The sequence below is a fragment of the Petaurus breviceps genome, unplaced genomic scaffold, assembly GCF_028583685.1.
Source record: "Petaurus breviceps papuanus isolate PSGF00001 unplaced genomic scaffold, PetGlider_PUasm1.0 90849, whole genome shotgun sequence".
Lineage (NCBI taxonomy): Eukaryota > Metazoa > Chordata > Mammalia > Diprotodontia > Petauridae > Petaurus > Petaurus breviceps.
The window spans coordinates 19,411,750-19,424,533 of record NW_027187361.1 but is presented as its reverse complement, the minus strand read 5'-3'; the positions used below and the strand labels follow the sequence as shown (position 1 = coordinate 19,424,533).

At 36.2% G+C, this 12,784-nt stretch overlaps 1 protein-coding gene across 1 annotated transcript in view; it reads left to right on the top strand.

Annotated features, from left to right (window-relative positions):
- Window positions 1-12,784, top strand: part of GABRG3 (gamma-aminobutyric acid type A receptor subunit gamma3) — an 858,838-nt gene that overhangs the window by 827,924 nt on the left and 18,130 nt on the right. Inside the window, exons 8-9 of the mRNA XM_069072942.1 lie at window positions 8,859-9,055; window positions 9,724-9,783. Coding sequence (XP_068929043.1) covers window positions 8,859-9,055; window positions 9,724-9,783 — 257 coding nt within the window. The remainder of the gene's footprint in view (window positions 1-8,858; window positions 9,056-9,723; window positions 9,784-12,784) is intronic.

Here is a 12,784-nt window from a genome sequence, read left to right as displayed (position 1 = left end):
TTCAATTCCAAGAAACTCCATTTGATCTCAAAAATATAATTAAAAATGGCAAACAATTAGAAAGTTATGTTGAAATAAATTGTTGTGCTTTGTCCTTCATTCTCAAAGAGGACCATGCCATCTGGAAGATGATGACATGACTTGAAAGTGAATTAGATTTGAAGGAGGGAGGTCTGCACAAAGTCACCAGCCTCGTTTTCTCTTGCTATCTGGGCCCAGTGGTCAGGTATAGATAAGGCCAACGGGAGATGGTCCAGCTGTTGAAATAAATAGTGAGAAAGTCTAATATAAGATGGCATTTTGTTCTGTAGTATGGTTAGTTTGAGCAAACACAACCAAAAAATGCCATTAGGTCAAAAAAATAAAACAAATAAAAATGAAAGCAGTCAATAGAAATCCTCTCATTTATGGTTTAGTGCTAGAAAAGACCTTAGAGACCATCAAGTCCAACCCTCTCTTTTTTACAGATGAGGAAACTAAGGATGAGACATTAAGTGAATTGTCAGAGGTTATAGTACTAATAAGTGTCTCAGGCAGAATTTGATCTCAGGTCATTATGATCCTAAATCTAGCACCCTGTCAATTATCTATGATCCCAAAGATGTAAACTCTTAAAACTTGACTCTGAGTCTGAACCAGATTAATGTATAATTGGGAAATGTTTAACAAAATAAACAAAAATACAATGCAATATAGATAGTGTTAATTTGTGGTTTTCTAAGCCAATAAGTGACTGCATGGATCCATTTTTTAAATTTTGAAAGCATTGTCTTTCATGCTGTATCTAAAATCATAAGGCAAACTTTAGGCCATCTCCCTAAACTTGTACCATTTGTCTTGCACATAAGCAGATTCTTGAGAAATGTTGGTTGAATCCATATCATATTGCCAAGATGCTAATTTATAGAATATATTCAATATAGCTCATATGTATTTATTACTTGATACCTCACAAGTACTTGTCTCACAACCAGTGTTAAAAGCCAGAATGTGAGTGAGGGTGTTTGAGATAGGTTGGAGAAAATGTGAAGATGAATGCAATTGTTTTTAGCTCCCTGAGAAAGATTTAAATGATATCAAGGATAATCTCAAGTTTAGAGATGGGGTAATTGAAGCTAGAGAGACTGGGTCATTAGCCCCAAACAATAACAAATCACCAATGAAACTATTACTCCAACTCCTGTCTTCAAATTCAGTCCCGGAACACTGCCAGTTTCTGGCAGTTTGTTTCTCACACATTCATACATTCTAGATAAATTTCTTTTTTTTTTTTTTAAAGCAATTGGGGTTAAGTAACTTGCTCAAGGTTACATGGCCAGGTGTTTCTGGGTGGGTGCTAAGTGTCTGAGCCCGGGATTCGATCTCCAGGTCTTTTCAACACTGGAGCCGGTGCTCTTACTTGCTGTGCTACCTGGCAGCCCCCATTCTAGATAAGTTTCACTTAAACCATTTACCCTTTTGTCTTCTTGTGAAGAGACATAGCCAACTAGGTAATTCAAAATAAAATAGATTAAAATATGGGCCCACATTACAAGAAATGAGAATCAGTCCAGGTTAGTGGGGCAACAGCTGATTTAGAATCAGAACGATTGAGGTTCAAATCCTACCTCTGAAACTTAGTAACTGTATGATGTTTAATTTCAGTAACTCCCTCAGCTTGATAAATGACAAATTCCAGGTTAGATGCTAGTCAGTTAAAATCCTAAGTCTTCTGATCAAGAGTCCAAACCTTCCCTTATCAACAACATTAAAAAAAAATCCTGGGAACACTTCAGCTTTCCATTTGATCCCACTTCCTGTAATCTCTAATCACCTAATTCTGCTCACAAGTTTAAAAAGACCTGATAACCAAAAGAAGTTGATTTCAAGACCACTGAAAGACATATTTTTTCTTGACTGTGGTGTTACTTCCTAACTAGACATGGTCCACTTAAGCAGAAAAGTCAGTGGCAACCTGGCACAGTGGGAAGCACAATGGGTTTGGGTCAGGCACTCTGGGTTCAGATCCCAGCTCTGCTTTTTAGAACCTGTGTGACTCTAGGCAAGTTCCTTACACTCTCTAGGACTCAGTTTTTCATCTTTCAAATAAAGAGGTTATGGCCGTTAAAAAGGCTTGAGAGATATATTTTCTGGGTAATTTAATCATTTTCTTAATAATATCAGCATTTTAACAAAACAATAGTCATTTGACCATCTCTCTCAGACCAAAGACTATCATGGTGGCAGGCTCACAATTTTTATGCCCTTCAAAGAGTAGGTGTTCCCCAGATTGTCAATAATGCCAATTGGCTAACATTGAGATGTGACTGTAACAAAGAGAAGTGGGCTTACTCCAATGAGGGGCTGAGAGTGATGCCATATCATTCTTGGACAAAGAGACTATCTTCATATTCAGACCACCCAGATCCTTGGGTAATTTAGACAAAAGGATCAATCTCCATCCAAACTTGAATGGATGGAATTCACCTTAGACTACTGATTGCTTGTTGGGTGGAGGCAGATAGAGAAGAAGGCTAGCTAAATCTTCAGAGACTGATATCTTGAAATAAGGGTAGAGAAAAGGGGAACTCTGAATCTTCCAAAATCATTAGTTATTAATAATCACTTCTCTCAAGATGATAATTCTACATGGCCTCTGAGGTCCCTTCTAGCCCTACATCTGTGATCTCAGAGGCATCTAACTTCAGGGCATAGAGTGTGAGACTTGGAGTCAGAAAAACTGAAGTCAAAGGTGGCCTCAAACATTTATTAGCCATGTGACCCTAAATTAGTATATTTAACCTTAATAAAAGAAAGAAACTTTAGGAATCAGAGTTGAATTGGAGAACCTCTTTATAGGAAGTTTTGCAAATGTTTATGTAGTTTATTCCACCATAGAAAAGCCGCAAATGCTTAGTTGTTTATTGAATTAATCAAGGTACAAGGTAGAATAGGAAATGTGCGTGCGTGTGTGTGTGTGTGTGTGTGTGTGTGTGAGGCAGAATAGGATTGCAAATATAATTTGTTTGGTTTAAAATATGTAAATATTATCACTAAACTTATAAAGTTTATGTTACTTGATATAATAGCAAAGGGGCAGAAAAGTACAATAGATCTCATAATAGAATGTACTGTTTTACCATGGGCAAGTCATTTAACTTCTATGAATTTGTTCCCTCCTGTATAAAATAGGAACCATATTATTTACATCTCTGTTCAAGTCTTGCCTCTGGCAAAAACCAGCTTTGTAATCATGGGCAGGTCACTTTACTTTTGGTGCCCACCAACCCCCTCTCACCTCACAATTCTCTAAAACTATGAGTTACAGAAGAGTTAGCGATTAATTTTGGAAAAGTTGTTTGTTTTTCTCACACAAGGAATTCAAAAAATGGAGAAAATCATTTGCATTTCCTCCTCCCTTCTTCCCAGTATTATATATGCTTCACAGGACTATTGAGGAAAGAAAACTACCTCAAAAAACTTAGTCTCTCACACACACAGACGCACATACACACATATAAATTATATAAACATATATGTGCACATACATATATTAGTATGCAATTTTATTAAATAGTTATTTTTAAATACTCATTTAAAAATTAGGTCAATAAGATACTACTCTTCTAAGTAAATGTCTTTTGCATGCATTCACTTGGTAGACATCAAACCAATTTGTCTATCGATAAGCAAAATCTCTTAGCAAACATTAATAGAACAATTTTAATTCTGTCCAAAAATTGTTCAAAATATTCTATAATAAGGGATATTTTTTTAACTTTCTGAAGCAGTTTGTAAAGAAGTTAGGCCAATGGCAATTGCTGAGGGAAATAGATGGATGGATGAGTAATTGTTAGGCGATTGTTCTCTTCCAAGCAGTGGTAAAAGTTGCTATGCAGCAAGGAAAGCAAGATAGCCACTGCTTTCAAAGAGTTCATATTCAAACAGAAGGAAATAATCCATGTACAATGATTCTTCTTTAGGGGAGAAGGAAAGTCCCAGTGATTGTTGGTTTGCAGAAATCAAGGAAACAGAGATAAGAATGAATAAATTTCAATCTTCTATTCTTACTTAAATTAAATAAGAAAGAAAGGGGATCAGGAATGGCTACTTCTTAGAATTTTTTTTTTCAGTAAAAAAGTAATATAAGACAGAAAAGCCTCCAATGGATGATCAGAGAGACTTAATGGAGATTAAGGGTCCCAGAAACAAGACTATATTGCTCTCTATTTCTTTTCCTTGTGTATGAAGCGTAAGAAGTGGAAATATTTAAATGAAGATAAAATCCTCTGGTGAAATCCTTTCAGAAATATGCTACTCAAGTGAGCATCTGAGGGGAAATAAGATTATTCATTAAGTCATCCTATCCATAGCTGAAGTCAAATGACAAGTTGCCAGCAGGGGCTTTTCATACAAAGTGAAATAGATTAGGGCAAGTATCCTAGCATCTCAAACTGAATCCAAAAAAAGGGGCGGGGGAGTAAAGGATAAGACAGAGAAAAATGACTAATTATATCTTTACATGGTTTCTTCATGACTTGACTTTAGAGCCATGAGTTGTTTTAGTGTTTATGTAATGTTTGTATACAGTTTTTGTTTTGTTTTGTTTTGTTTTTTTACTATTTGAAAGTGATTATTTCTGTCAAAAGACTTCGACATTAATGTTTTCAAGTCTGTGGAAATATGAGGAAATAGTTGCCTTCTGAAACTCAGGGAGTGGGGTGGGGGGATAGACTCATAATTTCATAGATTTAGAGTTTGAAGAGACCCTAGACATCCTCTAGTTCAGCCTTTTTCTTTTAAAGATGGGGAAACTGAGGCCCAGAGAGATAAAGTGACTTGTAGGAAAGAGGTCATACAGGCAATAGATTATAGAGATGAGATTTCAACTCAGCATCTCTAATCCCAAAGTGTTAAAAAGTCCTTTTAACACTATACCCTCAATGTACCATACCATTTATTGATCCTCCTACCTGAGGTACCCTAGTGTTACTTTAGAGCATTGTATTTAAATTTAAGAGAGATTTTGAATGGGAGCTAAGGCCTTTGAACTCTGAATCTTCAAATCTAAACTCTTGAGGGCTTAACATTTTCCCTGGGTTCTTTGAGCTATTGAATTTCTCCTTTAGTCACTAGGGCAGAAAGACTTCTTGAAGCTAATTCATTCATAATTAAATGTATGACTGAAATTTCTCAGGTATAATAATGTCTTAATTTACATCATGGAAACTTGACATTGAGAGTTGTAAGGTTCCAATCTGCAATGGTAGAGAGATTACCCATCTCTGATGAAAGCATAGACCATTTGAAGTACCAAAATAAAAAAGGTTTTTTTTCATCGAACTTGCTTGTTTTTCACATCACTTTTATATACATCATTTCATTTCTTTCTTTCAGAAAGTCCTAGGAGGTAGTCAGAGCAGGTGGTAGGTAAGGTGGTATTATGATGAAGAGAACACTTTCATTACATTCTTACCATATCTGTGACCTTAGACAAATACTCTAATTTCTTTGGGTCTCAAATCCCTTGACTATAAAATGAGGAGCATGTGCTAGATAACCCCCAAGCTTTTTGCTAGTACAAAATTCTGTAATCAGTATTTTACGAATACCAAAATAGAAGCCTACAAAGTTTACTTGCCCAAGGACACACAGAAAGTTACAGAGTTAAAACTCCAAACTCCCAGGTCTTTTGGCTCCTATTCTAGAACTTGGTTCACTTTACTATACTGCTTATATAACAGGGACAACCAAAAGGGCAGGTGTGTTCAATTTTTCCCTCCACCAGAGTTCTCCAGCACCCTTTAGGGTACTAGCGGATGTATAGTCTTTCTGCCACTTACACCTCAACCAATTGTGTTGCCCCAATTTAGGGATCTCATGTACTTCATTTCATTTGAACCACTTAACAGTTAGATTAGCTTTTATGAAAGAATGTTTATTTCAAAGATATAGCAAGAACAAACGTCCCCCCAGCATATGGAGGGATCATCCTTCCTCGCAGCAGGAGAAAAGTGAGGGATTATTAGGTTTGTGGTTTAAATCAGTTCTAAGATAGTCTAGCCTCTCCAAGTTTCAAGACAAAAGTTCTCTTGAGCTTACAACTGGCACCTTGACCTCTCCGGGTTCTGCTGAACTGGCAAAAATATCCAGCCTGGAATCTTGTCTCCAAGATGGCCGTGTTTTAGCTCCCAGGTTCAGGATCTCGATCACCTGTTCCTATAACTGAAAAGGACAAACAAAGCAGATCAACACCCAAAACTGACTCTTGGAGCTATGAGGCCTAAAAGGAGGGGAGTGGAAAGTAGGCCTTTACCTCAGTCTACATGGTTGATGGTACCCATAATGGGGATGAATAGGACATTCATGTTCTTTGGGTTCAGCTAGAAAGAGAAAGCTAGACTGTTGCAGTCTGGTAGTTTTGAATTCCCTAGGCTGATCAGTCTATGAAGGTAATGGAATGAAGTTGCTGCAACCCATGTGGCAGGCCTTCCCTCAGAAGCAGGTCCCTGGCATCTCTCACATGAGTGCCTCACATTAGATAATCTGAGCATACACAAGGCAAAAATCCAATTTATTCATATTTTGTACCCCTGTTTTTTTATCTAAAGACCTTTTTAAAGATTTAGCATAGTAAAGTGAACCAAATTCTAGAATAGGAGACAAGTGACCATGGAGTTTCTAGTTTTAGCTCTGTAACTTTCTCTTTTTTGTCTTTATTAATTTGCTTGTTTGCTCTTAGTTTACAAGATTCAGTTCCACAATCCCTTGAGTTTCAAATTTTCTCCCTCTCCTTCCTTTGCCCCCCCCCCATGGCAGCATGCAAACAAGCATAGGATCAGCAAATACTTTCACTTTAGACATTAGTCAAGGTGTAAAGAGGGATTGTAACTGATGAAATGAACAATGGGAAAGAGGAAATAAAACCAAACAAGAAAAAGAAAGAGAGCAGGTAGTTTGCTTCAGTCTGCATTCAAACTCTGTTCTTTCCAGTTCTTTCTAGTTCTTTCCCTGAATGTAGACATCTCCTTCTATCATGAGCCTGTTGGAGTTGTCTCATAACCTTGCTTTGCTGAGAAGAATCCAGTCTATCAAAGTTGGTCATCACACATACGTTGTGTCTGTGATTGTGTACAAATTTCTCCTGGTTCTGCTCTTCTCACTCAGAATCACTTTGTATATCTCTCCAGATAAATATGAAGTCTGTCTGCTCTTCATTTCTTATAGCACAATAAATAGTATTCCATTACATTCATATACAGCAATTTGTTTAGCCATTCCCCAGTTGATGGGCATCCTCTTAATTTCCAAGTCTCTGCCACCACAAAAAGAGCTGCAATAAATATTTTTGTACATATGGGTCTTCCTCCCACTTATATAATCTCTTTGAGATACAACTCTAGAAACGGTATTACTGGGTAAAAGGGTATGCAATTATTTATAGCCCTTTGGGCATAGTTCCAGATTGCTCTCCAGAATGGTTGAATCAGTTCACAACTCCACCAACAATGCATTAGTGTTCCAACTTTTCCACATCCTCTCCAGCATTTACATTCTCCTGTTTGTTCATCTTAGCTAATCTGACCAGTGAGATGTGGTACTTCAGAGTTGTTTTTAATTGCATTTCTGTAATCAATAGTAATTTAGAGCATTTTTTCATATGCTTATAGATATCTTTAATTTTTTCCTCTGAAACTGCCTGTTCATATCCTTTGACCATTTATCAATTGGGGAATGACTTGTATTCTTATAGATTTGACTCAATTCTTTGTAGCTCTGTAACTTTCAATGTGTACTTGAGCAAGTAAACTCTGCAGGCTTCTGTTTTGTTATTCATAATATGCTGATTACAGAATTTTGATCTTAACGATCTCAGAGCCTTCCATCTGCTATTTCACAATTTCTCTTAAAATTGTCTTTTCTGAGCTTAAGTTAATACTTATAACCCTAAGAGTTTTTTTTTTAAAGCAACTAAGGGGACCTCATTTGTTTGTGCTAGAGCTATTTTATTTCCCTCCCAAAATATCCTGTGCAGTAATGTGATAAAAAGGTGCTTAATCAGAAGTATGAGGTTCTGGGTTTGAATATAGAATCCAGACTTTGCTTTTTACTACCTGTGTCACCAGGACAGTTAGCTGGCATAGTGGATAGAGTGCTGGGCCTGGAATCAGGAGGAACGGAGTTCAAATCTGGATTTAGATACTTAGTAGCCATGTGAGTCTGGGCAAGTCAGTTAATATTGTTTGCCTCTATTTCTGTTATGTAAAATGAGATACAGAAGGAAATGGCAAACTACTTCAGTATACTTGCAAAGAAAACTCCAAATATAGTCATGAAGAGTAGAACAGACTGAAAAATAACTGAAAACCTGTGTCATCTAAAGTAAGTTGCCTTTTCTGTACCTCAGTTTCCTAATCTATAGAATATTAGAAATGAACCAAGAGACCTCTAGGACACTCTCCAAATAGAAATCTTACTACTCCTCAATTATCGTTAGTCTAAAACTGTAATTCACTAGAAGGCGGAACTCCCTTTAAGGAAATTTCTCTCAGTGAACAACAGCTCTTCAATTTAAAGTCTTAGCATTACATGCTAACTTGGATCATTGAGACAACTTGTCTAAGGTCACAAAGCCAGAATGTTTCAGAAGCAGGACTTGAGCACATGCCATCCTGACTCTGAAGACTGTTCTCACAAAAAGAGGACACACTGCCTCTTCTTGATCTTTAACTGAACATTCTTTTTTTGTTTGTTTCTGATGTGCTTAATCTATCCATAATTCTGTTCTCATGTCTTTAGTGGCTATTTTCTCGTACTTAAAATCCTTAATTAATGAAAAAATTTAAATTCTAAAAGTGAAATAAAATATCTCCATGCAGGGATCACTACAGTGTTGACTATGACAACTCTGAGTACCATAGCACGGAAGTCTTTACCCCGAGTGTCCTACGTCACTGCCATGGACCTGTTTGTGACTGTGTGCTTTTTATTTGTCTTCGCTGCTCTGATGGAATATGCTACTCTTAACTATTATTCAAGCTGCAGAAAACCAAACTGTGCCAAGAAGAAAAAGTCGGTAGGTTGCGTTTACTATATTTACTAAAACAGAGAGCCAATTTTTTTTTTCCAAAGGAAAAATTGCCTTGAATTAGTATGCCACATGTACATATGACTTATAATTAGTAGTTTTATATATAACTTTCTTTTTGGGGTGGGAAGAGGAAGATAAAAACCTGCAATCTCATTAGTGTAGGAAGTTCCCAGTGAAGAAATATCCTCTGGATACAGAGCAGCAACTCATTTGTAACTTACCATCTTAGAGAGTTGCTCAGAGGAGTTACAGGTTGTGACTTTCCATCAGTCACACAGCCATTGTGCTTTAAAGGCAAGAATTGAACCCAGAGCTTAATGATCTCAAAGTCTTCCTTCTGCTATTTCACAATTTCTCTTAAAATTGTCTTTCCCGAGCTTAAGTAAATACTTATAACCTTCAGTTTTGTTTTTTGTTTTTAAGTAACTAAGAGGTCCTCATCTGGGACTTCTCAGTCATGGAAGTGAAGGCTACCATTTCCACAAGCAGTATTCAATTATTCAGTAGCCTTCCAAAGCATGTTTCCCACTTCTAACCTCTAATTTTATGGCTTTTATCTAATAGGACATGGGTTAATTTAGTCATGGAAGAGGTGAGTTTTCGGAAATGGCAATGGCATGATAATTGTTTTTTTTTTTCCCCTTTTATTCTAGTTAATGCACTCAGAGACAACTGAATGGGTCCATGAAAGAATACGCACACACACCCATAGCGTATGTATTGCTCCCTGCCAAGTGTCAATAATTCCTGAGCATCTCTATTGCAATAAGTTTTCATTTGAAAATAAAATATGTACATGCTATCTGTGCCTAATTGACACACTTTTTATATTGATCTCTTTAGAGATGAAAGAAATGTAGCTTGCCAAAATGTACACTAGAAATATTTGCGAAAACTACTGTTGAATTTTCCACTTAGTACTTTTTAAATCTTCTCATGGGAAGTCTCAGTGTGGTACCATCTTTTTTGAATGTGTTTCTTTTAATTGGAGGTGGCATCAGGATTAAAGAATAACCTATTACAGCCTCAGTGGAAAATCACAAAAGTATAAATTTTGACAGTATCTGCTCTCCTGAATAGTCACATGGAAGAATGCAGGGTGCTTAAGAACAGCTACAAAAAAAGAATGGATCACTTGGGTCTTAAAGAGGTAGAAAAATATTAAAAGCCCAAAATTGGAAAGTCAAGTTCAGCACCTAGGACAGTTACTGACACATATAAATGTTGATTGGTTTAGCTGCAGAGAAAATGTAAAGTAAAAACAGAAAAGAGGCAGATCATCTATTTCTTTCTTTTTCTTTTTTGTTGTTGTTGTATAGAAGTAATGGATCCAAGAGCAAGTAAAGAATCCCCTGAGCAAAGAGAATAGAAAATCTAAATGAATTAATTCAAAATCAAAGGGGTGTCAATCAAGTGGGACAGAGACAAAGACACAGTCAGACAACACTTTGGCAAATAATTTATATTTTCAATAAAAACAGTCCAAGAATTTCAAAATTGAAAGTTTATCATGATCCTACATTCCTGTTCCAGAAGATACTTCAGCTTGTCCCATTTTCAATCATTGCCATAAGCATTAAAATGAAGCAGTAAGGTGAATCAACTTCAAAAGTACAAGTAAAATGTTGTAGGGTCTTTTAGGGTAAGTGTAAAGACCCTGTTACATCCAGAGGGATTGAAAGAGTGAATAACCAGGATATGACTACTGGATGAAGTTAATGAACTACTCAAGTAATGTTAAAAAACAATTCTTGGAACCAGCTAATAGCCTCTTTAGGAAGTGTTTTGAGACTTTGCAGCATGGTTGGGAGAAGGCATTTGTGATCCTTAGGCAAGTTTGGAAAACTGGGCAACCTGACATTTGCAAATTGAGCCCACATATGTTTGAAGTTTCAATTTCCTGGAGATGTATCTAACTAAGATTTTGAACTTCCTCTAATCCATATGATATGATCTGGCTAATCACAAAATAGCTTCCTATATAACATAGAGGGTAAGATTTTTTGGTATACACAGGTGAATATGTGTGTGTATCTATTGTATTTGTGATATTTTTTTAAAATTTTTGTCTTAGTTCTGGATCTCCTGAAAGTAAAAAAAAAGAAAACTATATTTAAGAATTATTATAACCTATGGAACATATGTAGAACTTTTTGATTTCAAAATTTTAATTTGATACAAAATTACAAATGAATGAACAGGCAAATATTTAAGTTGCACATCCTAAATCATAGGGTCACACTTCAGTACTTAAAGTGACTTTAGAGGTCATCTAGTCTCATGTCTGCCTTCTATGCTAAAGAAAATTTGACTTAGTGTAGTTGGATCAAGTATTTGTTTGTTTTTGTTGTTGCTATTTTAATACAATAGGTACTTGTGAAGCATAAAATCCAATTAAAACATATGAATGCATATATGTATATAACAAACAATACACACATATATGTGTGCATATATGTATTTTTGTATATATGTATATGAAAATATGTGTGTGTTTTAATCCTGATGACTAGGAGCAGTATCAGGAACATCAAATTCACTGACTGGATGGTATTCCCAACCTCATATTTCCTGATTGAATGATATCTCTGCCATTGTTACTGCTTCTCATTACTGATCCAGGTCTCAATGAACTGAATGAGAGAGAGAGAGAGAGAGAGAGAGAGAGAGAGAGAGAGAGAGAGAGAAAGATTGCATGCCTCTGGTATGCAAGTTATTTCAGGTCTTGAGTTGGTGCTTGAATTAGTGCCCATATGTTGTCCCTTGGTCCACTAGCCCAAAGTTCTTCCTGACCAAATTGTGAACCTTTTAGAGACCTTGACCAAGGGTTTACCATCTTCCTTGATAAGAGATGAATAAAGTCTCCCATTCATCTTCATCTAGGCACTTAAAATTACTATTAAATAACCCAAAGGATATGCTTACCCTTCAGTAAACTTTCATCAAGTCCCTTCTCTCTGATGATCATTTCAAATTTATCCAGTATATAGCTTATTGTTACTTAGTCATTTTCATGTTAAAATGAAAAATAATGTTAAAATAAAAATTTTATCTTATCATTCCCTCAAACTCTCTCAAAGTGGTACCATTCATGAAGCTCATATCTTAGGTCACTAGGAACACTTGCCAGAACCCCCATTCTGTAATATATCCCTCACTGCTAGTTTAACAACCACTGAATTGCAGTTACATATACCTATTTCATAATAAGCAGAAACAGCAATAAACTAAGCAAAACAAGAGTTAGGTCTTCATAAGCAAAGTCCATTGGGACATCAGAGTGGGTAAAACATCGAGGTTGTGATTAGATATTTCCAGCAATATCACAACGTTTTCAAGAAGGACATTAGTTGATGAATGTTGGTCTATTTCTATCTGATGATGGAACTCTTCTTACCTCATTCTCTTGTTAATAGAACCCATCTTGCATTATCCAACTTTTCATAGGTAATGACAGATGGAAGATGATCATCTAGCTCTTTGCCATCCATTAAGTAGCAGACAGGACAAAAAAAAAAATGAAAGCAGTGGTTTTTAGAGAATGGATGAGTGGCTTTTTCAGGGACTTTATGGCTCCAGAATCCCAAAAGTCACTTAATCTTGGTATGTATTAGTCCCATCCAAAGGCATCACTCATCCTAGTGCATATAACCAGAGACATCCAGAAACACACACACACACACACACACACACACACACACACACACACACACA